The 27748-nt window shown below is 37.2% G+C and overlaps 2 protein-coding genes across 3 annotated transcripts in view; both read left to right on the top strand.

Annotated features, from left to right (window-relative positions):
• Positions 1 to 13383, top strand: part of Zw (glucose-6-phosphate 1-dehydrogenase Zw) — a 40704-nt gene extending 27321 nt beyond the window's left edge. For both annotated transcript variants that reach the window (XM_073973041.1, XM_073973042.1), the window contains 2 exons: positions 2975 to 3192; positions 11880 to 13383. In XM_073973041.1, the coding sequence (XP_073829142.1) occupies positions 2975 to 3192; positions 11880 to 12966 (1305 nt within the window). In that variant the 3' untranslated portion in view covers positions 12967 to 13383. The remainder of the gene's footprint in view (positions 1 to 2974; positions 3193 to 11879) is intronic.
• A 9523-nt stretch (positions 13384 to 22906) lies between these two features.
• Positions 22907 to 26564, top strand: LOC141397244 (glucose-6-phosphate 1-dehydrogenase-like). The gene has a single exon (XM_073973342.1). The coding sequence runs from the start codon at positions 25194 to 25196 to the stop codon at positions 26145 to 26147; it is 954 nt and encodes a 317-aa protein (XP_073829443.1). The 5' UTR covers positions 22907 to 25193; the 3' UTR covers positions 26148 to 26564.
• The last annotated feature ends 1184 nt before the right edge of the window (positions 26565 to 27748 follow it).

Genomic DNA, 27748 nt, shown 5'->3' with positions numbered 1-27748 from the left:
AATTGACAGTTGAAATCCAAATCCACTGGGTTAATACGCCACCAAAAATGGTTGCAAAAATTGACGTAAAGCTCGGGTATTTTCGCTTATTTTTGTGGGTTTTTTTGCATTTGGTTATAGTATTAGCTCTGTTCTTTTACGTTCAAGAATCTTCCAGTTTTACCACTTTTTACTCGAAAAGCGTTCCTTTACTTCAGACACCATACAATTTATATGGGAGCAGTTTACAACATTTATTACTTTTGCCGGTTTTACCATTTTCAAAAGTAAAGGAACAGACCAATTGTTTGTTGTCTGTCATTTCACATGCATTTCAAAAAATCGACTTTTTGCAATTTTCGACTTTTGATGAAAAATTTAAATATGCCATAAAAATTTAATAAAAAATTTTACATTCATATAACTTCATGGATTTGTTAGGAATGTAGTAAGAGTATTTTCTCAATCAAAAATCAGGGGATTGTCATGTAAGAATACACCTATATTACCCTTCAAAGTTTTCGGCACTTTTAAAAGAAGGCCCGATTGCTCGAAATCTATTCGTTTTTGAGAAAAAATGTCCTCAAACAATTCGATTGACAAGCCGAGCATCATCAACACTGTCCTATCGCACTACTTGTTCTGGTTGAGACCTCGACTAATATGTATGTATGTGTGGAGATGGTGTGCACCGCTGTTGTAGACAACTGAATAGCTATTTATAATGCTGCGAAGGAGTATAACCTCAGGATACTTTGCTACGATTCACCTTTGCTGGAATCCTTGCCAGACTTCTTGTACGATGTGGGCGGCTAGTGATAGGTTGAGAACTTTCGTGGGATACTCAACTCTTGGCTCATGTATCAAGATCATCCATTATATGTTGTGGTGGTTCTTTTTCGACGAAAAGAGTATTTTTAGTATTTTTCTCTTCGCGCTGTCACATCCCAAGCACCCATCAAATTGTCGTTTAAAACAACTTGGGCACTTCTACAGATCAGCGTAACGTCGCCAAACGTGACTGACGTCCTATCTTTCTTATTTCCAGGGTTCTAAGCGTTGCCCACAATTCACTAATTGCGGTCAGATGATCTCGCCACTTGTTTCGCTTGTACTCACCGAACAATCCCCCAAACTTCCAGTGTCAGCCCCCAAACTTCCAGTGTCAGCTCCCTAACTCTAGGGTTCGCTAGGTTTGGCTTCACGAAAGTCATCACACTCATTTTCTTACCCCGCCGTCTCTGCTGGAAAATTTGGTCTCACTTACTAGGCGTTTACACCACAGACTGTATTGGCAAGACAATAGCAAAGTTACAAATCATTTTCACCAATACATTCATACTTTTTTCTATACATATTTAAAAATTTATAAATGTATACATTTTACACAAATATATTTGTGAAAAAGGTTTGTATTTTTGCTATTGTCTTGCTAATACTGGCATTTGTAAACGCAGGGTTATAGCGAGTGGCTGCAGCTGTGATGATGTTCCGGAATATCCTTCCGCTACCCGAATATTATAAGCTTTTCCATGATTGATAAAAGTGCGGCGTTTAGAGGTCATGAAGTCGGTCGGTCTGCTGATGGAGACAATTATGGGGAGATGGTCTGACCCAAGAGGAAGGACAGGGTGTCAAGCGATGTCATTTCCCATGATTGATAAAAGTGAGGCGTTTAGAGGTCATGAAGTCGGTCGGTCTGCTGATGGAGACAATTATGGGGAGATGGTCTGACCCAAGAGGAAGGACAGGGTGTCAAGCGATGTCATTTGACACTCTCCGCTAATTCTAATACCTCATTTAGACTAGCCATAAATCCTTAACTGGATTTAATAAATCAAGTACAAATCTCATTGCATTTGATATACCTTTGGAGTAGAGTTGGGCAATTGAACGACCTAGTTCACTGTCCTAGTTCAAAAACGTATGAGTAACATCATACAAACTAACGTGAAATAATAAGTATACGCATTTTGTTCAAAGAAACGACCGGTGTCCATTGAACTAGATTGTGAACTAGGTAGTTCAATATAGTTCAATTTGCACAACTCTACTTTGGAGGATTTCAATAGCAGTCAGCTGATTTTTGTTCATAGCACAATTACCAAGGTAGATGCATCAGCCCATCTCATCGAATTTGAAACGTGAGAAGAAGTTGTTGTAAATTGAATTCGTCACACAAAAATACAATTTTATTGTTTAATATTGAAAATGTTAGCACATTATGCTACTAATTAGAATTATTTTACCGTTTAGACCATGGTGCAAGAAAGAAAGAAAGTGATACAGCAATACCAACTGATGTTTCATTTGCTGTCAAAACATACTTTTAATCAAAAATAAATAACAAATAGTTCGCTTCTATTAAGAATATCTGTGTACAACATTTTTATTTAAGCATCGCGAAGAATATTTTACAATTTTCTTTTACGTTTTGTGGATATTACGCGCAAAAAAATTTTGACGGCAAATGAAGACTACGGTTTAAATTCGCCTTTTGTATCACCTCGTTAAATTCGTCTTGATAAAAATCAACTTTGTATATCAAAGCAAATTTAATTTTTTCGCCTTGTTTACAAATTTAGACATTTTAAATTATTTTTGTTGTAGCAATTCACCGATGCATTTACCTTGTTTCTTGTGCTTGCTTGCAACTTTTTGTACTTTCTGGCAATATGTTGCAAAAAACAAAGTTGTATACGGGGATTTATGCCGGATTTAAAACAAATCGACTCAATACGAGGATTTATTTTTGTATGGTAAATCTGGCAGATTTTGGCTGGATTTAGCAATAAAACCTGATAACGCGCTAAATCCGGCTAATGATGTCATATCTTTATGGCCTATAACGAAAGTTTATGACTCATCTTACTAAATTTCTATACCATGTTGTATGTTATTATAGTACACGCTATTATTACAATCATTTAATGTCTGTACTTATTTTGTTTCTCATATTTCTTTTGTTTACTATTGCTTCTTTCTTCTTCTTTAGGTCCAACCACACGAACAAAAGCTATACGAAGAGTTTTGGCATTTGAATGAATATGTTTCGGGTAATTATGATGGACGTTTGGGTTATGAAATGTTACAGCAGCAAATGGAGGCCATGGAAAATAAGGGCATAGCTAATCGTATCTTTTATTTGGCACTGCCACCGTCTGTATTCAACACCGTCACGGTACAAGTGAAAGAAATCTGTTTGTCAAAGAAGTAAGTTTTATTTGTTACTTCACACGCTATTATTTACAAACATACGTGTGTACATATCTATGTGTGTAATTGATATTTCTGACCATGACTAAAATTATAGCTATCACATTCATCAGGTTAGACGAGTCGTTTTGGGACCAACTATGACTTTTTTGATTGAAATAAAATCGAGTTTGCGTGTAAAATAAGTAACACATTCTCTTCTCCTATATCTTCCCTAAACCTATTTATCTTTCATTGCAAGCTTCCTGATCTGACTTTTTTAAGCAAAAATGTTAATCGTAACAAGTATGTTATATTGCCTTACAGAATATATCTTCGTCTCGGGATGCATTACATCCATCATATGATGGATGAATATAGGAAGCACGCGTCACATTCCGACAGCATTTAAGTAAAGGAGGTAGAACCACAAAAATAAATTTTAAGAAAATCATTCATAGGCAAAGTAACACACAAGACTAAGTCGCGATTAGAGGTAGGCGATTGTCGTGTTCGTGACACTAGAAAACACGTCACAACAAAGTTTATATAATTGTTCCACAAACATCCCAGGCGGGACGGGGGAGACTTCTCTCACATCAATGAGTGCACGCTTAATGATATGGGACCTACTGTTTATCGCCGAGTCCGAACGGCGTGTCTAAGACACCACTTGTAGAAAAGTTGTGCAAGGCTGAAATACTCAGAAAATGTCGCCAACATTACTGACGGGTATTTTGCCACCGTTGAAAAGTGTTTGATGTTGACTGGCCGGGGAATCGAACCCACGACCTTCAGCGTGCAAGGCGGGTGTGCATACCATTGCACCACGGTGGCACCCAAGTACTTTAGTACTTCTTAGTCGGTGCTAAAGTGTTTTACGTGTTTGCCACGAATACGACAATCGCCCACCTCAAGTTCCGATAGTATTTGATGATGAAACCCTATCTATTTGGATAGGAAATCTGCCCAATGTTCCTAATTTGTCCCTGTCCAATTTAATGCAGAACCTTTATGTAGAACCAACTAGTTTCAACACTTTTAATATGTCTCTCTAATATATTTGAAAACGTTGGGCGCCATTAATATGAAAAAATTAAAACCGATTAAAGATGTATACCGGTAATAATCGTACATATAATTTTTCATTAATTCGAGTGAGGTTATAGTCTCCTCCATGTAAAACATTTGCTAATTGTTGGCCACTGAATTGCGGGAAAAACAAAGAAGATCTTTCCAAAACACATTAATTTGACCAGATACACCTTTACTTTCAACCCTTTTAGCCACATCTTACGTTTCGAGTCATTATGAATATGTTCCTCCCAAACAGTTGAAACGTTGGGCGCCATTAATATTTGTTGCCGCACACGTAGCACTTGTTGCTATTCCCTAAAAATTCATATTTTTTTGCGATTTAATTGCAATGCACTCCGAGGTAAGATCGAGGAAATAATGGACCTTATGAGTCGGAAGAATATCATGGATAAGAAGAACAACTGCAGCATACAGCGTTGTAATGGTTACAACGTACTGCGGAAGGATCCCAACAGAAGTGGAGGTGGGGGACCAGCTTTTCTGATGCACCGCAGCGTTAAATAAAGCCCAATCTCGCTTGAGCCTGGCTCAAATTACCTGGAATATATGGGGTGCCACCGTGGTGCAATGGTATGCACACCCGCTTGCACACACAAGGCCGTGGTTTCGATTCCCCAGCCAGGCAACATCAAAACACTTTTCAACGGTGGCAATATACCCTCAGTAATGTTGGTGACATTTCCTGAGTATTTCAGCCATGTAAAACTTCTCTACAAAAGTGGTGCCTTAGACACGCCGTTCGGACACGGAGATAAACTGTAGGTCCCATATCATTGAGCTAATATGAATCGGGGTGCACTCATTGATATGAGAGAAGTCTCCCTTGTCCCATCTGGGATGTTTGTGGAACAATTATTATATGGGGATAGCCGCCAAGAGTGGAACTGTCTATGTAGAGTTGCTAGGTTATAGGCCCAACAATAGGTCGCTTTTGGAAGGTCATAACCGACTGATCTTTAATGCTCATGGTGAGTAGGGTCTTTCGGTCTTAGGTTATGGCCAGAGGGTTATAGCGTTAGCTGAACAGACGCACCTACCAGAATTAGCGGAGAGTGTCACAGTTCGCCAGACATAGCCATCGTGTCACCTGGTCTGACAAATGACTTCACCTGGCAACTCGTAATTTCTCTCGGATGAGACCATCTCCCCATAATTGTCTACCTCAGCAGACCGCCCGATTTCATCATCTCTGAACGCCGTAATTTCGTCAATCATGCGAAAAAGAGTCCAAAGAGCCCAACCCTTCTGATGTTCGGATAGCAGAACGGACGTTCCGAGACAAAATCACTGCTGCAGCCGCTTCTGGCCGAATACCTGAAGTGAGACCAAACTTCCCGGCAGAGGCGACGGGATCAGTAAATGAGCGTAATGAGCTTCGTTGTGCCAACCAGAGTCGGGGAGCTGACACTGGAAGTTAACAGGTTGTTCGGTGATCATAAGCGGAACAAGTGCTTAAATCGTCTGAAGAGTTGCAACATTGGAGTCGGAATAACAGCCAGTTTTTGTATGTCGAAAGAAGAATGTGTGCGAATGAAACACGTCCGAACTTTAGTTTTCGAAATAATTTTACCTTAGTTAGTTAGTTACCGTTAGTTTCTGACGGTATCTCCATGATAATGCTGAAACAGCTGGTTGAGCCAGAAGCTGAGTATCTTACGAGAGTTCTCAGCCTGTCGCTAGCCACCCACATCGTATCCGTAGTCAGGAAAATATGGAGAGTGGTCCCCAACTGAAGCCAATCAGGATTCCAGGTGAATAGTACATGCCGGTTTTGATGTTATCGCCTATAGCAAATACTGTAGGGGCTTTACTCCTCCCCATCATCAGAAGTAGCTAGGTTCTCGGACATAAGTGAAACACAACGGAATAACATTCATGAAGTTCGACTGTTGTTAAATCGTTTAGACGTGTTACAATGGAGCTCCCTAGTAATTCTCTCTGCGCTAAATGTTTTAAACCGGCAAACGTAAAATTTATAGCCTGTCATGTTTGCAGGTCAAAATATCATTTATTTTGTGCTGAAATCGATGTTAGCATTGGTGAACTTTTTATTAAAAATACCAATTTAGTATTTAATTGCAATGACTGTTTAAGTGCTACATCTGACATTGTTGCTGTTATAACTTCTCTGAAAAACGAAGTAAGAGAACTTAAACATTTTATTGACTCTTCGTTGAGTGCAGATGTGCGAGAATTAAAGCAATTATTGGAGAATAACAAGCAAGCAAAAAAAGGAAAACCACATCAAAACAAAACCCAAAGCAATGCGACGGTTAGTTCTGGTGATGTTGTTGGTTCGGTACAAAGTTCATATGTACCTGTCTCAAATGGTGCCGAAACAGAATCTAATAACAACAACAAACAACATGTTGTGCATTATGCATCCTCTGTGTCGTCGATAAACACTCAAGATGTGAATGCTAAAGTGTGTTCTACACGGTATGTTTTTTACATAATGGTGCATACCAACTGTCATGGTATAAGTAAAGAGGTAGATTTAAATGAAAAAAATCTATAGAACCCTTGTTTTTCTTGAATTCCTAAAACTTCAAAATAAAAGCAACAAGTGGGTTTGTTTACAATGTATTTTTTGAGTATTTTATAAAAAACACGAAAAATGAATGAAGAGTTAAGTTTTCTCCACATAATCGAGATGTGAATATGATAAACTGATTGTTTCAATGCAAATCTCACCAATTTCTTCCATACAAATGGTCTAAAAACAATTTTAAAAATCATTGAATTCGATTGTTTTTAAAATTGTTTGGCATATTATTCAAACACCACACACACATACACAGTTTGTTTATATTGTTTTGAAGTTTTAGGCATACTCGAATGAAAAAATTTAAATTGACATAAAGCTTTGGCTAACCTTTCTTATTAAACCATGCCAACTGTCACTTTTTACGTATCTGAATTTTGTACACATGGTGTGAACCATACAGAAATTTCAATGCGTGAAAGTGTTATGTGCATACATATGTAAATTTTTCGAATAGAACGCGCTCTATTCTCGTCTGTACAAACAATGATAAACAGCTGTTTTGTTTGTACGCGATATAATTAAAGAAAACAACAGAAAACGAATGAAAAATAAAATTTTGCCGTGCAGAAGGAATTACATATGGGCGAAAAAAAAGTGACATTTGCAATGCATGAATATGTAAAAAACATACCGTGTAGAAACCCCATAATGATGCAAATATGTTTGAATCAAACACGCAAACAACATCAAATTGGATGCGTGCTCAGAGGCGTAGAAGAAGGAGGAATAACATAATTTATGGAGAAAATGTTGATTCCAATGACTTGGATGTTATAGTAGCTAAAAAGTGGTTACACGTCTCATCATTTAAACCGTCAGTAACGTGTGAACAAATCATCAACTATATTGTGAAAAATTCTAAAATTGAAAGGGTCAATGTTGTTTGCTACATGTTAGTAAAGAAAGATGCTGATCATACAACTTTAAAAAGAGTAAATTTCAAGATTGGAATTTCTCCATGTTGCTATGAGGAAATTGTAAATCCTAAATTGTGGCCTAAGGATATCAGAATTCGGCCATTTGTAAATTTTCAAAGAAATGCTGCGCAACCGACGACGTTGTAATTAATGTCGTACACGGTTTAAAAATTTATTATCAAAATTTGTCTGGAATGCGCACTAAGTCAAAGGCGGTTTCAGATTTTACCAACCAGTGTGATTTCGACGTAATAGCACTAGTGGAAACTTGGTTAAACAATGATTTTCATGATGCTGAATTCTTCAATCTAAGTTTATATTTCTGTCTATCGCAAAGATAGGAGTGTTTCAATGACTGGATCTACTAGAGGTGGTGGTGTGCTTATTGCAGTCAAAAATCAATATAAGTCTTTTTTACATGAAGTAGATGATGATAACGGATTATTGGATCAAGTTGCCGTATCTATTATTGGTTTGAATATAAATCTTAAAATTTGTTTATCTTATATACCTCCATGTAGTAATGAATGTATTTACTTAAAACATCTGGGTAATGTTGTCTCGTTGGAAGCAAGCTTGGAGTCAAATTTTTGTCTTTGTGTTCTAGGAGATTTTAATCTTTCAAGTATCATTTGGTCCAAATTTGATAGCAATGATTTTTTAACTCCCACAAATGTTAATAAGAGTTATGAAATTGAGTTTATTGATACTTTGTTGAGTTTGAATCTGGTACAAATAAACCATATTTCAAACCAGTTGCATCGTTTCCTCGATCTTATTTTTGTTCCTCATGACTTTAAATTTCAAGTTTTTGAATCGTTGACGCCGATATCTTCTTCCAACCTGCACCATACTCCAGTTGTTATTGAAATCGATTGTTTTCAATTCTTAAAATCCACATCGTTTGCTCTGACAGACTTTAATTATAACGCTTGTAATTTCCAAGTGCTAAATTCGATTCTTGGCTCTATTGATTGGTTGACAATTTTTGCAGATCATGAAGTTGAGGTTTGTTATGAATTATTTATTGGAAAAATGTCAGATATTCTTAAAAATAATGTGTCTATTAGAAGAAATAAACCATATAAGTTACCTTGGTACACTAAAGGTCTTAAAAAGCTAAAAAATCAGAGAAATAAATTCCATAAACGTTTTCTATTAAATGGAAGTTCAGATGACCAGTTAAAATTTAAACACTATCAACGAGAATTTAACTTTTTAAACAAGTTCCTCTACAAGCAATTTATTTTAGATAAAGAAAACGATATTAAAACAAATCCCAAAAGTTTTTGGTCGTTTGTGAAATCAAAAAAACAATCGTCTGATATTCCTACTGTTATGAGGTATAATGGTACAACGTCGCAATCAGGTGTTGACATTGTCAATATGTTTGCAAACTTTTTCAAGTCTAATTTTGATTCGTCAACTGTGAATAATAACGTTATTCCAAACTCTGTATCTGCCATAAATTTGGGTAACATTTTAATTTCAGAAGAAGATGTCTTGGAAGCTATTTGTAAAATCAAGAATAGTTTCAAAAGTGACGTTGATGGTTTGTGTGCTCACCTTTTGAAGAATTGTTCAGTTTTCATATCACCAATCTTAAAATTAATTTTTAATCGTTCTATTGAAGAAGGTGTATTCATTAGCAGATGGAAAGTTGCATACATCACACCGATTTTTAAGAGTGGCACTAAGGATGATATAACCTGTTATAGGCCTATTGCTAAATTATCGTGCGTTTCTAAAGTATTTGAACACGTGATTCACAAAAAACTGTTTTTCACATGCAAATCAATTATTACTCCTCATCAACACGGATTTTTTTCTGGTAGGTCTACTACTACCAACTTAATCCTTTTTACTGAGTATTGTTTATCTGCTTTTGAGCGTGGTTTTCAAGTGGATGCTATTTATACGGATATCGCCAAAGCATTTGATAAAGTCTCACATGTAATTTTATTATCTAAATTAGAACAAATAGGGTTGCATTCTAATTTTTTGCAATGGATTGCTTCATATCTGCATAATAGACTATGCAAAGTAAGAATAGAGGAATTTGTGTCTGAGTCTTACTTTCAAACTTCTGGGGTACCACAGGGCAGTATACTGGGGCCACTACTTTTTAATTTATTTATTAATGACATATCTTTGTGCTTTTCCAAGGCAAAGTTTCTTCTCTATGCCGATGATTTGAAGTTATTTTTATAAAATTGAGTCTCTGCGTGATGCGATCGACTTGCAGAAAGATCTGGATAATGTTCTACAATGGTGTATTCATAATAATCTTGCATTCAATTTATCTAAATGTTTTCATGTTTCATATTATAGATTACTTAATCCCATTCAGACCACTTTCAAAATTGGTCACATTATACTAAATAAAGTAACTTCAATTCACGATCTCGGGGTAATTTTTGATTACTCCTTGACTTTTGTTCCTCACATGGATTTTATTATTCCCCAAGCCTACAAAGTCCTCGCATTCATCAAGAGAAATTGTTCAGAGTTTTCTGATCCCAATACTATTAAATTGATTTATACTGCCTTTGTAAGATCAAAGCTAGAATATGCATCCATTATTTGGGACCCTTATAGCTTATCCCAAATTAGTCGTGTTGAGCGAATTCAAAGACGATTTACGAAATTTGCTCTAAAACCAATTTCGTTTGTTGAACTTCCACCATATCAATCAAGATGTTTGCTACTAGGATTACAGAGCTTGGAATGTCGTAGAAAATTCCAATCTTCTGTATTCATTTATGATTTGATTAATGACAATGTTGATTCACCTGATTTGCTGTCCTTAATTCCGTTTTCTGCTCCCTCAAGGAGATTACGATTTAATGATTTGCTTAATATTTCTTTACATCGGACTAATTATGCATGTAATGGGCCTTTGACGCGTGCACTCAGAAATCTTAACTTAATAAATCTCAACTTTCAAAAAGATCAGAAGCCATGCATTGACTTTAGTGCTCCTAAAGAATCGTTTAAATGTTTAATTTATTATGCTTTTACTTAAACTTTAATATTTAAAATTAAAATATTTAAAACTTATTTATTTTTGAATTATTATCTTAGTCTGTAAGGAATTGTAATTCCATTGACTGAAATAAATGAAATGAAATGAAAGCTGTCCTCATGTCATCAGTGGGCCATCTGCATGAGAATCGAAGATTCTTACAGTACGACAGCACAATGAAATGCTCTCGTTACAGTACTTGCTCCGGTATTACCATGAGACCAATCCTAATCACCATATGGTGAATAGGACTCCTCGATCCTGGCATGTCAGAAGGGATCTTCGTTATCTAGAGAGAGATCTAACAAGATAAGAACCCCTAGATCAGCAAGCCTATCAAGCAGATTTTGATAGTCCTCGAAGTCAGCTGCCAAGACAAATCTGAGTAGTTTTGGCTCAGCTACGTTTAGGATGGTGCAGCCGTCTAAATTCCTATACAGCAATGATTGATGACACAGTGCAAAATAACTACCCAGCATTCGGCGCAAGCCCACACGACATACTGCATCTTTTGTACGCTCCTGCCAAACCCACTCAACTAACTTTAATAGCTTTGTGTTTATAACCAATCGAAGCAGTCACATTCCTAGACCTGAAGATAGAGGTAGAACTAAATTGCGCGGGAAAACGAACGTGCCACATGGCATGTTTGAAAGACAGATCAATACATTCCTATCGAATAGCTTCAAAGGTTAGACACCACTCATACAAATATACCAAAAGATAAATACAAATAGAAAATATACTGCGTCGCGCAGTTACAGAAACCGGGTGCAATGAAAGGTGTAGGAAAGTCTCAGATTACAATACAGGATTACGATCGGACCAGTAACATCTAGCCTTCTTAATTTTTAGCCACGACTCGCGTATCTAGTCGATACGTATTTTCGGTTGAACGGTTGGGCGCCACTTTTGAATATGTGGAGTTTAACAAAACGAATCGCTACTAAACACCGCTAAAGATTATTTTCTGAGATAGTCCTATTTTCGCTCGATGTAGTTCGTCTGTATCTATCATGTCCTGGTCCTTATAAGTGAGGATTTTTAATTATTCCCGGTTGATTGATTTACATAGATTTCGATTTTAAATTATTCTTTTTGTTTTCTTTCTTTCCAGGGGATGGAATCGTGTTATTATCGAGAAACCCTTTGGCCGTGATGACATCTCATCGAAAGAACTAAGCGATCATTTGGCTTCACTCTTTCACGAGGATCAAATCTATCGTATTGATCACTACTTGGGCAAAGAAATGGTACAAAATCTAATGACCATTCGTTTTGGTAATAAGATTTTAGGTTCCACCTGGAATCGTGAAAATATTGCCTCAGTTTTGATAACATTCAAGGAACCCTTCGGCACCGAGGGACGTGGTGGTTATTTCGATCAATTTGGTATTATACGTGATGTGATGCAAAATCATCTGTTGCAAATTTTGTCACTGGTGGCCATGGAGAAACCGGTTAGTTGCCATCCCGATGATATTCGCGATGAAAAGGTCAAAGTGTTGAAGGCGATTAAGGCATTGACATTGGATGATATGGTATTGGGTCAATATGTTGGCAATCCCGAGGGGACTGGTGAGGCCAGACTGGGCTATTTGGATGATCCAACTGTTAATCCTGGTTCGACGACACCAACCTATGCCCTGGGTGTTTTGCACATAAACAATGAACGTTGGCAGGGTGTACCGTTTATATTGCGTTGCGGTAAAGCGCTGAACGAACGTAAGGCTGAAGTTCGTATACAATATCAAGATGTTCCTGGTGATATATTCGAAGGCAGTGCCAAACGTAATGAATTGGTGATACGTGTTCAACCCGGTGAAGCTTTGTATTTCAAGATGATGACCAAATCGCCGGGTATCACGTTTGATATTGAAGAAACCGAACTGGATTTAACCTATGAACAACGCTACAGAGATTCCTACTTGCCCGATGCCTATGAACGTTTAATTTTAGATGTTTTCTGTGGTTCACAAATGCATTTCGTGCGTTCCGATGAGCTGCGTGAAGCCTGGCGCATCTTTACACCCATTCTCCATCAAATCGAGGATGAGAAAATCAAACCCATACCCTATGTTTATGGATCACGCGGGCCCAAAGAGGCTGATAAAAAGTTGCATGAGAGTAATTTCCTGTATTATGGTTCTTATAAATGGCATGGCAACAACAATAACAACAATGGTGTAAATAAAAGCCATTAAAGAAAGGAGTTGTCTCCTCCTTATAAAAAATTAAAAACATTTATTTGCATTGCATATTGTACAAATTTTCATAACAAAATCAATTAAAAGGAATTGATACGAATTTCAATCGTACTTTAAACGTATTTCCTTTGAAAAAAAAATTGTTAAATTTTATAAACTAAAATATCACTCCCTCACCTAATTGACATTTATTGTATGTATTCTCTCTGCTCTCATCATAAACACATCGAAATTATTCTCTTTAATGAAATAAAATTCTAACCTCACTTTTTGTAAATTCATGAATTGTTAAGATATTTTAATTGACTCATTCATTATACACTGTTTTGTATATAAATTGGATTAATGGTTATTTTTTATACAAACATATATTTTGTACGAATATTTATACAAATAATAAAGATTTAAAATCTTTTTGTGTGTGTTTAATTCACTGCAACCAAGGCGAATTTAAGGTAATGTTACAAACGATCAATAATGAGCATTAAATTAGGCCGGCCCTAAATTTTGATGCCCACTACCATGAAATATTCTAAACTAAATTATCGGGTATGTTCTGAGACACACTTCACGCCTCAAGCATTTTGTACGCTTATTTTTCGATTATTTTATGGATGGACTAGGGTGTATTCTTCTTTTTAAATACCCTAATGAATCTTAGCCCCAAGAAAGTCGCAAAAATAGGACTAAATGGGGTGGATAAAATGCTTGAGGCGTGAAATGAGAGGTGAAGTGTGCCTCAAAACATACCCGTATAATCAGCCCGATCATGAATATTAACTCCCCATGAGTTTTCTCACTCTCTCCTTTAAGTTGTAACGGCAGAGAGTTTACATTAAATATCGGCATGAATAATTTTATTCCGGTTACGGAATTCCAGTCCACTGCAAACCCTAAATCCAAATTACAGTAAATTTAGAACAAAAACTTAAAATCGGCTGGTACTGTTATAAGGGGGCTATACCATAACGTGGAGCTATGTCCGCAATTTTTGGTGCAGAAGTTGTTGACCACTGGAAATCTCAAATGCATCCAATTTGGACCTAAAATATTGATAAAAATTTCAAAATACCAAACGTGGCTTATCGTCCTTTCTTTCCAGGAGGCAGGAGAGTGACTTAACCGTTGCCCAGAAATCACTAATTCTCTAATGTTGCAACTCTTCTTATAATTTAGCCATTTGTACCGCTAGTGCTCACTGACCACTATATTCACGTCCACTGTGACCTCCCTAACTAATCACATTCATTTGCTAATACCATCGTCTCAGCTGGAATTTTTTTTCACTTCGGATATTCGACCAGCAGTTATATAGCGAGGGGGTGCAGCAGTGATAATGTCCCGGATCATCCTTTCTGCTACCCAAACATCAGAATATTTGGGATATGTTACATTCAACACAGAAAAGCGATACAAATATAAACATGTGTATTCTGAGATGGCAGCCCGAAATGTGGGAGCTGTGTGGTTCCTGGTAAATTCGTTTTCGACTAACTCGTCGCCCTGGATTTGCATCGTTCACAGAAAATAGTGATGGTATCTCCTGAGATTGTAGGGCAAATATGACACTCCTCTTTGATGTATCTCGTGATGCCGGTTAAAATAATATCTTCCCTAAACCTATTTATCTTTCATTGCAAGCTTCCTGATCTGACTTTTTTAAGCAAAAATGTTAATCGTAACAAGTATGTTATATTGCCTTACAGAATATATCTTCGTCTCGGGATGCATTACATCCATCATATGATGGATGAATATAGGAAGCACGCGTCACATTCCGACAGCATTTAAGTAAAGGAGGTAGAACCACAAAAATAAATTTTAAGAAAATCATTCATAGGCAAAGTAACACACAAGACTAAGTCGCGATTAGAGGTAGGCGATTGTCGTGTTCGTGACACTAGAAAACACGTCACAACAAAGTTTATATAATTGTTCCACAAACATCCCAGGCGGGACGGGGGAGACTTCTCTCACATCAATGAGTGCACGCTTAATGATATGGGACCTACTGTTTATCGCCGAGTCCGAACGGCGTGTCTAAGACACCACTTGTAGAAAAGTTGTGCAAGGCTGAAATACTCAGAAAATGTCGCCAACATTACTGACGGGTATTTTGCCACCGTTGAAAAGTGTTTGATGTTGACTGGCCGGGGAATCGAACCCACGACCTTCAGCGTGCAAGGCGGGTGTGCATACCATTGCACCACGGTGGCACCCAAGTACTTTAGTACTTCTTAGTCGGTGCTAAAGTGTTTTACGTGTTTGCCACGAATACGACAATCGCCCACCTCAAGTTCCGATAGTATTTGATGATGAAACCCTATCTATTTGGATAGGAAATCTGCCCAATGTTCCTAATTTGTCCCTGTCCAATTTAATGCAGAACCTTTATGTAGAACCAACTAGTTTCAACACTTTTAATATGTCTCTCTAATATATTTGAAAACGTTGGGCGCCATTAATATGAAAAAATTAAAACCGATTAAAGATGTATACCGGTAATAATCGTACATATAATTTTTCATTAATTCGAGTGAGGTTATAGTCTCCTCCATGTAAAACATTTGCTAATTGTTGGCCACTGAATTGCGGGAAAAACAAAGAAGATCTTTCCAAAACACATTAATTTGACCAGATACACCTTTACTTTCAACCCTTTTAGCCACATCTTACGTTTCGAGTCATTATGAATATGTTCCTCCCAAACAGTTGAAACGTTGGGCGCCATTAATATTTGTTGCCGCACACGTAGCACTTGTTGCTATTCCCTAAAAATTCATATTTTTTTGCGATTTAATTGCAATGCACTCCGAGGTAAGATCGAGGAAATAATGGACCTTATGAGTCGGAAGAATATCATGGATAAGAAGAACAACTGCAGCATACAGCGTTGTAATGGTTACAACGTACTGCGGAAGGATCCCAACAGAAGTGGAGGTGGGGGACCAGCTTTTCTGATGCACCGCAGCGTTAAATAAAGCCCAATCTCGCTTGAGCCTGGCTCAAATTACCTGGAATATATGGGGTGCCACCGTGGTGCAATGGTATGCACACCCGCTTGCACACACAAGGCCGTGGTTTCGATTCCCCAGCCAGGCAACATCAAAACACTTTTCAACGGTGGCAATATACCCTCAGTAATGTTGGTGACATTTCCTGAGTATTTCAGCCATGTAAAACTTCTCTACAAAAGTGGTGCCTTAGACACGCCGTTCGGACACGGAGATAAACTGTAGGTCCCATATCATTGAGCTAATATGAATCGGGGTGCACTCATTGATATGAGAGAAGTCTCCCTTGTCCCATCTGGGATGTTTGTGGAACAATTATTATATGGGGATAGCCGCCAAGAGTGGAACTGTCTATGTAGAGTTGCTAGGTTATAGGCCCAACAATAGGTCGCTTTTGGAAGGTCATAACCGACTGATCTTTAATGCTCATGGTGAGTAGGGTCTTTCGGTCTTAGGTTATGGCCAGAGGGTTATAGCGTTAGCTGAACAGACGCACCTACCAGAATTAGCGGAGAGTGTCACAGTTCGCCAGACATAGCCATCGTGTCACCTGGTCTGACAAATGACTTCACCTGGCAACTCGTAATTTCTCTCGGATGAGACCATCTCCCCATAATTGTCTACCTCAGCAGACCGCCCGATTTCATCATCTCTGAACGCCGTAATTTCGTCAATCATGCGAAAAAGAGTCCAAAGAGCCCAACCCTTCTGATGTTCGGATAGCAGAACGGACGTTCCGAGACAAAATCACTGCTGCAGCCGCTTCTGGCCGAATACCTGAAGTGAGACCAAACTTCCCGGCAGAGGCGACGGGATCAGTAAATGAGCGTAATGAGCTTCGTTGTGCCAACCAGAGTCGGGGAGCTGACACTGGAAGTTAACAGGTTGTTCGGTGATCATAAGCGGAACAAGTGCTTAAATCGTCTGAAGAGTTGCAACATTGGAGTCGGAATAACAGCCAGTTTTTGTATGTCGAAAGAAGAATGTGTGCGAATGAAACACGTCCGAACTTTAGTTTTCGAAATAATTTTACCTTAGTTAGTTAGTTACCGTTAGTTTCTGACGGTATCTCCATGATAATGCTGAAACAGCTGGTTGAGCCAGAAGCTGAGTATCTTACGAGAGTTCTCAGTCAGGAAAATATGCAGAGTAGTCCCCAACTGAAGCCAATCAGGATTCCAGGTGAATAGTACATGCCGGTTTTGATGTTATCGCCTATAGCAAATACTGTAGGGGCTTTACTCCTCCCCATCATCAGAAGTAGCTAGTCAACACAGAGTAGCGCTGCAAACCGCTGAGACAGGACAGTGTTGAAAGTGTTCGACTTATCAAAAGCATTTGATACTCTCAAGCATTCAACGCTGTTTGAGGACCAAGGTTGAAACTTTGAATAATCAATAATTGGTCTGTTCCTTAACTTTAAAAAAAAGTAGCAAAAGTTGTGAACTGCTCTCATATCAATTGTATGCTTACATCAAGTAAAGGAACGCTTTTCGTGTAAAAAGTGGTAAAACTTGAAGATTCTTGAACGTAAAGGAACAGAGCTAATATGTGGAAACGCCATTAGTACGCGGAAATCAGGAACATGAAGTCGAAGCCCTGTACACTGAAACAGTGAGTTTCCGAAGGTGTGATGGTATCTCCGGAACTGTTTAACCTTTATCTTTCCTATATTCCACCCCAGAGATCGTTACTTATGAGGACCATAAGATACTTGGCGTCGGTTATCATTCCTGATGTCTTTTGTGAAAGTATGTAGCAGCCAAATTCCGACTATCAACTACCCTAAGATTCCAAAGGCCTGCGTACATAAGCTGTCTCGCCTGCTTACCTTGCTTGCTTCTGATAAAAGAATAAAAAAGAAAAGAGCAACCCTGTCCGAAATTTACTCGGCCTTCTTTATTCTTTTATTTTTATTATGTACGCAGGCCTTAAAGGTGTGAACAGAATGAAATACGCCGCTTTATCACGCTCAGTTTCATGTAAAAGACTAAAGGCAAAGTACTACCTAATTCAAATTAATCAGGCAGCATTTGAATTAGGTAGTACTTGGCCTTTAATCTATGACATGAAACTGAGCGTGAAAAAAAGCGGCGTATTTCATTCTGTTCACACCTTAAAGCTGAAAACAGATACAACGTTTGATTAATGTTTTGCGTTGGGCGTCGAGAAAAAACAACAACAACAGGGCGACGACAACACCAAAGTCCAGCGTTTATCTGTTTGTCGGCATATATGTATTTCAAATGAAATTGAATTTTTCGGCATCATGCCCAACAGTGTAAAAACGGCCAAAACGACACAAAACTTTAATCAAACGTTGTATCTGTTTACAGCTTTACATTTGACAGCATGTCCACGTCGTCTGTGCATATCACAGCTATGTGCGGCAAGCTGAGATGTAGAAACCAGGTCTCCCAGCGGCAGCACTTGGGGAGCAGACAAAAAACCTTGTTGACCACATATAAAGTGGTTGGTCGGTCTGTGGAAACCTATGCTACGTCAGTGTGGTTCTCGGACATAAGTGAAACACAACGGAATAACATTCAAAGCTGTCCTCATGTCATCAGTGGGCCATCTGCATGAGAATCGTAGATTCTTACAGTACGACAGCACAATGAAATGCTCTCGTTGCAGTACTTGCTCCGGTATTACCATGAGACCAGTTTCTGTATGTCGAAAGAAGAATGTGTGCGAATGAAACACGCCCGAACTTTAGTTTTCGAAATAATTTTGAAAAACACACAAGAGTTTGGACGTGTTTCTTTCGCACACATTCTTCTTTCGACATACAGAAACAGGCTGTAAGTGAATTGTGCGCAACGTAAAGTCACTCTCAAACTCCGGAAAGAAGAAAGATAGAACCTCAGTCACGTTTGGCGACATTATGCTCACTGATCCGAAGAGGTGCGCAATCTATTTTAATTGACAATTTGTCAAGCACCCCGGGAGTGACTAGTCGAAGAGAAAAGAACTACTTCGCATTATATCTCCTCCTGCCGAGGAGGAACCAAGACAATTTAAAATCGATGATGTTGCAAATGTCACCATCTAAAGCGTTAGTTTCTGACGGTATCTCCATGATAATGCTGAAACAGCTGGTTGAGCCAGAAGCTGAGTATCTTACGAGAGTTCTCAGCCTGTCGCTAGCCACCCACATCGTATCCGTAGTCAGGAAAATATGGAGAGTGGTCCCCAACTGAAGCCAATCAGGATTCCAGGTGAATAGTACATGCCGGTTTTGATGTTATCGCCTATAGCAAATACTGTAGGGGCTTTACTCCTCCCCATCATCAGAAGTAGCTAGGTTCTCGGACATAAGTGAAACACAACGGAATAACATTCATGAAGTTCGACTGTTGTTAAATCGTTTAGACGTGTTACAATGGAGCTCCCTAGTAATTCTCTCTGCGCTAAATGTTTTAAACCGGCAAACGTAAAATTTATAGCCTGTCATGTTTGCAGGTCAAAATATCATTTATTTTGTGCTGAAATCGATGTTAGCATTGGTGAACTTTTTATTAAAAATACCAATTTAGTATTTAATTGCAATGACTGTTTAAGTGCTACATCTGACATTGTTGCTGTTATAACTTCTCTGAAAAACGAAGTAAGAGAACTTAAACATTTTATTGACTCTTCGTTGAGTGCAGATGTGCGAGAATTAAAGCAATTATTGGAGAATAACAAGCAAGCAAAAAAAGGAAAACCACATCAAAACAAAACCCAAAGCAATGCGACGGTTAGTTCTGGTGATGTTGTTGGTTCGGTACAAAGTTCATATGTACCTGTCTCAAATGGTGCCGAAACAGAATCTAATAACAACAACAAACAACATGTTGTGCATTATGCATCCTCTGTGTCGTCGATAAACACTCAAGATGTGAATGCTAAAGTGTGTTCTACACGGTATGTTTTTTACATAATGGTGCATACCAACTGTCATGGTATAAGTAAAGAGGTAGATTTAAATGAAAAAAATCTATAGAACCCTTGTTTTTCTTGAATTCCTAAAACTTCAAAATAAAAGCAACAAGTGGGTTTGTTTACAATGTATTTTTTGAGTATTTTATAAAAAACACGAAAAATGAATGAAGAGTTAAGTTTTCTCCACATAATCGAGATGTGAATATGATAAACTGATTGTTTCAATGCAAATCTCACCAATTTCTTCCATACAAATGGTCTAAAAACAATTTTAAAAATCATTGAATTCGATTGTTTTTAAAATTGTTTGGCATATTATTCAAACACCACACACACATACACAGTTTGTTTATATTGTTTTGAAGTTTTAGGCATACTCGAATGAAAAAATTTAAATTGACATAAAGCTTTGGCTAACCTTTCTTATTAAACCATGCCAACTGTCACTTTTTACGTATCTGAATTTTGTACACATGGTGTGAACCATACAGAAATTTCAATGCGTGAAAGTGTTATGTGCATACATATGTAAATTTTTCGAATAGAACGCGCTCTATTCTCGTCTGTACAAACAATGATAAACAGCTGTTTTGTTTGTACGCGATATAATTAAAGAAAACAACAGAAAACGAATGAAAAATAAAATTTTGCCGTGCAGAAGGAATTACATATGGGCGAAAAAAAAGAGACATTTGCAATGCATGAATATGTAAAAAACATACCGTGTAGAAACCCCATAATGATGCAAATATGTTTGAATCAAACACGCAAACAACATCAAATTGGATGCGTGCTCAGAGGCGTAGAAGAAGGAGGAATAACATAATTTATGGAGAAAATGTTGATTCCAATGACTTGGATGTTATAGTAGCTAAAAAGTGGTTACACGTCTCATCATTTAAACCGTCAGTAACGTGTGAACAAATCATCAACTATATTGTGAAAAATTCTAAAATTGAAAGGGTCAATGTTGTTTGCTACATGTTAGTAAAGAAAGATGCTGATCATACAACTTTAAAAAGAGTAAATTTCAAGATTGGAATTTCTCCATGTTGCTATGAGGAAATCGTAAATCCTAAATTGTGGCCTAAGGATATCAGAATTCGGCCATTTGTAAATTTTCAAAGAAATGCTGCGCAACCGACGACGTTGTAATTAATGTCGTACACGGTTTAAAAATTTATTATCAAAATTTGTCTGGAATGCGCACTAAGTCAAAGGCGGTTTCAGATTTTACCAACCAGTGTGATTTCGACGTAATAGCACTAGTGGAAACTTGGTTAAACAATGATTTTCATGATGCTGAATTCTTCAATCTAAGTTTATATTTCTGTCTATCGCAAAGATAGGAGTGTTTCAATGACTGGATCTACTAGAGGTGGTGGTGTGCTTATTGCAGTCAAAAATCAATATAAGTCTTTTTTACATGAAGTAGATGATGATAACGGATTATTGGATCAAGTTGCCGTATCTATTATTGGTTTGAATATAAATCTTAAAATTTGTTTATCTTATATACCTCCATGTAGTAATGAATGTATTTACTTAAAACATCTGGGTAATGTTGTCTCGTTGGAAGCAAGCTTGGAGTCAAATTTTTGTCTTTGTGTTCTAGGAGATTTTAATCTTTCAAGTATCATTTGGTCCAAATTTGATAGCAATGATTTTTTAACTCCCACAAATGTTAATAAGAGTTATGAAATTGAGTTTATTGATACTTTGTTGAGTTTGAATCTGGTACAAATAAACCATATTTCAAACCAGTTGCATCGTTTCCTCGATCTTATTTTTGTTCCTCATGACTTTAAATTTCAAGTTTTTGAATCGTTGACGCCGATATCTTCTTCCAACCTGCACCATACTCCAGTTGTTATTGAAATCGATTGTTTTCAATTCTTAAAATCCACATCGTTTGCTCTGACAGACTTTAATTATAACGCTTGTAATTTCCAAGTGCTAAATTCGATTCTTGGCTCTATTGATTGGTTGACAATTTTTGCAGATCATGAAGTTGAGGTTTGTTATGAATTATTTATTGGAAAAATGTCAGATATTCTTAAAAATAATGTGTCTATTAGAAGAAATAAACCATATAAGTTACCTTGGTACACTAAAGGTCTTAAAAAGCTAAAAAATCAGAGAAATAAATTCCATAAACGTTTTCTATTAAATGGAAGTTCAGATGACCAGTTAAAATTTAAACACTATCAACGAGAATTTAACTTTTTAAACAAGTTCCTCTACAAGCAATTTATTTTAGATAAAGAAAACGATATTAAAACAAATCCCAAAAGTTTTTGGTCGTTTGTGAAATCAAAAAAACAATCGTCTGATATTCCTACTGTTATGAGGTATAATGGTACAACGTCGCAATCAGGTGTTGACATTGTCAATATGTTTGCAAACTTTTTCAAGACTAATTTTGATTCGTCAACTGTGAATAATAACGTTATTCCAAACTCTGTATCTGCCATAAATTTGGGTAACATTTTAATTTCAGAAGAAGATGTCTTGGAAGCTATTTGTAAAATCAAGAATAGTTTCAAAAGTGACGTTGATGGTTTGTGTGCTCACCTTTTGAAGAATTGTTCAGTTTTCATATCACCAATCTTAAAATTAATTTTTAATCGTTCTATTGAAGAAGGTGTATTCATTAGCAGATGGAAAGTTGCATACATCACACCGATTTTTAAGAGTGGCAGTAAGGATGATATAACCTGTTATAGGCCTATTGCTAAATTATCGTGCGTTTCTAAAGTATTTGAACACGTGATTCACAAAAAACTGTTTTTCACATGCAAATCAATTATTACTCCTCATCAACACGGATTTTTTTCTGGTAGGTCTACTACTACCAACTTAATCCTTTTTACTGAGTATTGTTTATCTGCTTTTGAGCGTGGTTTTCAAGTGGATGCTATTTATACGGATATCGCCAAAGCATTTGATAAAGTCTCACATGTAATTTTATTATCTAAATTAGAACAAATAGGGTTGCATTCTAATTTTTTGCAATGGATTGCTTCATATCTGCATAATAGACTATGCAAAGTAAGAATAGAGGAATTTGTGTCTGAGTCTTACTTTCAAACTTCTGGGGTACCACAGGGCAGTATACTGGGGCCACTACTTTTTAATTTATTTATTAATGACATATCTTTGTGCTTTTCCAAGGCAAAGTTTCTTCTCTATGCCGATGATTTGAAGTTATTTTTATAAAATTGAGTCTCTGCGTGATGCGATCGACTTGCAGAAAGATCTGGATAATGTTCTACAATGGTGTATTCATAATAATCTTGCATTCAATTTATCTAAATGTTTTCATGTTTCATATTATAGATTACTTAATCCCATTCAGACCACTTTCAAAATTGGTCACATTATACTAAATAAAGTAACTTCAATTCACGATCTCGGGGTAATTTTTGATTACTCCTTGACTTTTGTTCCTCACATGGATTTTATTATTCCCCAAGCCTACAAAGTCCTCGCATTCATCAAGAGAAATTGTTCAGAGTTTTCTGATCCCAATACTATTAAATTGATTTATACTGCCTTTGTAAGATCAAAGCTAGAATATGCATCCATTATTTGGGACCCTTATAGCTTATCCCAAATTAGTCGTGTTGAGCGAATTCAAAGACGATTTACGAAATTTGCTCTAAAACCAATTTCGTTTGTTGAACTTCCACCATATCAATCAAGATGTTTGCTACTAGGATTACAGAGCTTGGAATGTCGTAGAAAATTCCAATCTTCTGTATTCATTTATGATTTGATTAATGACAATGTTGATTCACCTGATTTGCTGTCCTTAATTCCGTTTTCTGCTCCCTCAAGGAGATTACGATTTAATGATTTGCTTAATATTTCTTTACATCGGACTAATTATGCATGTAATGGGCCTTTGACGCGTGCACTCAGAAATCTTAACTTAATAAATCTCAACTTTCAAAAAGATCAGAAGCCATGCATTGACTTTAGTGCTCCTAAAGAATCGTTTAAATGTTTAATTTATTATGCTTTTACTTAAACTTTAATATTTAAAATTAAAATATTTAAAACTTATTTATTTTTGAATTATTATCTTAGTCTGTAAGGAATTGTAATTCCATTGACTGAAATAAATGAAATGAAATGAAAGCTGTCCTCATGTCATCAGTGGGCCATCTGCATGAGAATCGAAGATTCTTACAGTACGACAGCACAATGAAATGCTCTCGTTACAGTACTTGCTCCGGTATTACCATGAGACCAATCCTAATCACCATATGGTGAATAGGACTCCTCGATCCTGGCATGTCAGAAGGGATCTTCGTTATCTAGAGAGAGATCTAACAAGATAAGAACCCCTAGATCAGCAAGCCTATCAAGCAGATTTTGATAGTCCTCGAAGTCAGCTGCCAAGACAAATCTGAGTAGTTTTGGCTCAGCTACGTTTAGGATGGTGCAGCCGTCTAAATTCCTATACAGCAATGATTGATGACACAGTGCAAAATAACTACCCAGCATTCGGCGCAAGCCCACACGACATACTGCATCTTTTGTACGCTCCTGCCAAACCCACTCAACTAACTTTAATAGCTTTGTGTTTATAACCAATCGAAGCAGTCACATTCCTAGACCTGAAGATAGAGGTAGAACTAAATTGCGCGGGAAAACGAACGTGCCACATGGCATGTTTGAAAGACAGATCAATACATTCCTATCGAATAGCTTCAAAGGTTAGACACCACTCATACAAATATACCAAAAGATAAATACAAATAGAAAATATACTGCGTCGCGCAGTTACAGAAACCGGGTGCAATGAAAGGTGTAGGAAAGTCTCAGATTACAATACAGGATTACGATCGGACCAGTAACATCTAGCCTTCTTAATTTTTAGCCACGACTCGCGTATCTAGTCGATACGTATTTTCGGTTGAACGGTTGGGCGCCACTTTTGAATATGTGGAGTTTAACAAAACGAATCGCTACTAAACACCGCTAAAGATTATTTTCTGAGATAGTCCTATTTTCGCTCGATGTAGTTCGTCTGTATCTATCATGTCCTGGTCCTTATAAGTGAGGATTTTTAATTATTCCCGGTTGATTGATTTACATAGATTTCGATTTTAAATTATTCTTTTTGTTTTCTTTCTTTCCAGGGGATGGAATCGTGTTATTATCGAGAAACCCTTTGGCCGTGATGACATCTCATCGAAAGAACTAAGCGATCATTTGGCTTCACTCTTTCACGAGGATCAAATCTATCGTATTGATCACTACTTGGGCAAAGAAATGGTACAAAATCTAATGACCATTCGTTTTGGTAATAAGATTTTAGGTTCCACCTGGAATCGTGAAAATATTGCCTCAGTTTTGATAACATTCAAGGAACCCTTCGGCACCGAGGGACGTGGTGGTTATTTCGATCAATTTGGTATTATACGTGATGTGATGCAAAATCATCTGTTGCAAATTTTGTCACTGGTGGCCATGGAGAAACCGGTTAGTTGCCATCCCGATGATATTCGCGATGAAAAGGTCAAAGTGTTGAAGGCGATTAAGGCATTGACATTGGATGATATGGTATTGGGTCAATATGTTGGCAATCCCGAGGGGACTGGTGAGGCCAGACTGGGCTATTTGGATGATCCAACTGTTAATCCTGGTTCGACGACACCAACCTATGCCCTGGGTGTTTTGCACATAAACAATGAACGTTGGCAGGGTGTACCGTTTATATTGCGTTGCGGTAAAGCGCTGAACGAACGTAAGGCTGAAGTTCGTATACAATATCAAGATGTTCCTGGTGATATATTCGAAGGCAGTGCCAAACGTAATGAATTGGTGATACGTGTTCAACCCGGTGAAGCTTTGTATTTCAAGATGATGACCAAATCGCCGGGTATCACGTTTGATATTGAAGAAACCGAACTGGATTTAACCTATGAACAACGCTACAGAGATTCCTACTTGCCCGATGCCTATGAACGTTTAATTTTAGATGTTTTCTGTGGTTCACAAATGCATTTCGTGCGTTCCGATGAGCTGCGTGAAGCCTGGCGCATCTTTACACCCATTCTCCATCAAATCGAGGATGAGAAAATCAAACCCATACCCTATGTTTATGGATCACGCGGGCCCAAAGAGGCTGATAAAAAGTTGCATGAGAGTAATTTCCTGTATTATGGTTCTTATAAATGGCATGGCAACAACAATAACAACAATGGTGTAAATAAAAGCCATTAAAGAAAGGAGTTGTCTCCTCCTTATAAAAAATTAAAAACATTTATTTGCATTGCATATTGTACAAATTTTCATAACAAAATCAATTAAAAGGAATTGATACGAATTTCAATCGTACTTTAAACGTATTTCCTTTGAAAAAAAAATTGTTAAATTTTATAAACTAAAATATCACTCCCTCACCTAATTGACATTTATTGTATGTATTCTCTCTGCTCTCATCATAAACACATCGAAATTATTCTCTTTAATGAAATAAAATTCTAACCTCACTTTTTGTAAATTCATGAATTGTTAAGATATTTTAATTGACTCATTCATTATACACTGTTTTGTATATAAATTGGATTAATGGTTATTTTTTATACAAACATATATTTTGTACGAATATTTATACAAATAATAAAGATTTAAAATCTTTTTGTGTGTGTTTAATTCACTGCAACCAAGGCGAATTTAAGGTAATGTTACAAACGATCAATAATGAGCATTAAATTAGGCCGGCCCTAAATTTTGATGCCCACTACCATGAAATATTCTAAACTAAATTATCGGGTATGTTCTGAGACACACTTCACGCCTCAAGCATTTTGTACGCTTATTTTTCGATTATTTTATGGATGGACTAGGGTGTATTCTTCTTTTTAAATACCCTAATGAATCTTAGCCCCAAGAAAGTCGCAAAAATAGGACTAAATGGGGTGGATAAAATGCTTGAGGCGTGAAATGAGAGGTGAAGTGTGCCTCAAAACATACCCGTATAATCAGCCCGATCATGAATATTAACTCCCCATGAGTTTTCTCACTCTCTCCTTTAAGTTGTAACGGCAGAGAGTTTACATTAAATATCGGCATGAATAATTTTATTCCGGTTACGGAATTCCAGTCCACTGCAAACCCTAAATCCAAATTACAGTAAATTTAGAACAAAAACTTAAAATCGGCTGGTACTGTTATAAGGGGGCTATACCATAACGTGGAGCTATGTCCGCAATTTTTGGTGCAGAAGTTGTTGACCACTGGAAATCTCAAATGCATCCAATTTGGACCTAAAATATTGATAAAAATTTCAAAATACCAAACGTGGCTTATCGTCCTTTCTTTCCAGGAGGCAGGAGAGTGACTTAACCGTTGCCCAGAAATCACTAATTCTCTAATGTTGCAACTCTTCTTATAATTTAGCCATTTGTACCGCTAGTGCTCACTGACCACTATATTCACGTCCACTGTGACCTCCCTAACTAATCACATTCATTTGCTAATACCATCGTCTCAGCTGGAATTTTTTTTCACTTCGGATATTCGACCAGCAGTTATATAGCGAGGGGGTGCAGCAGTGATAATGTCCCGGATCATCCTTTCTGCTACCCAAACATCAGAATATTTGGGATATGTTACATTCAACACAGAAAAGCGATACAAATATAAACATGTGTATTCTGAGATGGCAGCCCGAAATGTGGGAGCTGTGTGGTTCCTGGTAAATTCGTTTTCGACTAACTCGTCGCCCTGGATTTGCATCGTTCACAGAAAATAGTGATGGTATCTCCTGAGATTGTAGGGCAAATATGACACTCCTCTTTGATGTATCTCGTGATGCCGGT

The sequence above is a fragment of the Musca autumnalis genome, unplaced genomic scaffold (genome assembly GCF_047663935.1).
Source record: "Musca autumnalis isolate F117 unplaced genomic scaffold, ASM4766393v1 scaffold_3, whole genome shotgun sequence".
NCBI classification, from domain to species: Eukaryota; Metazoa; Arthropoda; class Insecta; order Diptera; family Muscidae; genus Musca; species Musca autumnalis.
Note: the sequence above shows the minus strand (reverse complement) of the source record. Positions and strands in the feature narration are given on the sequence as shown.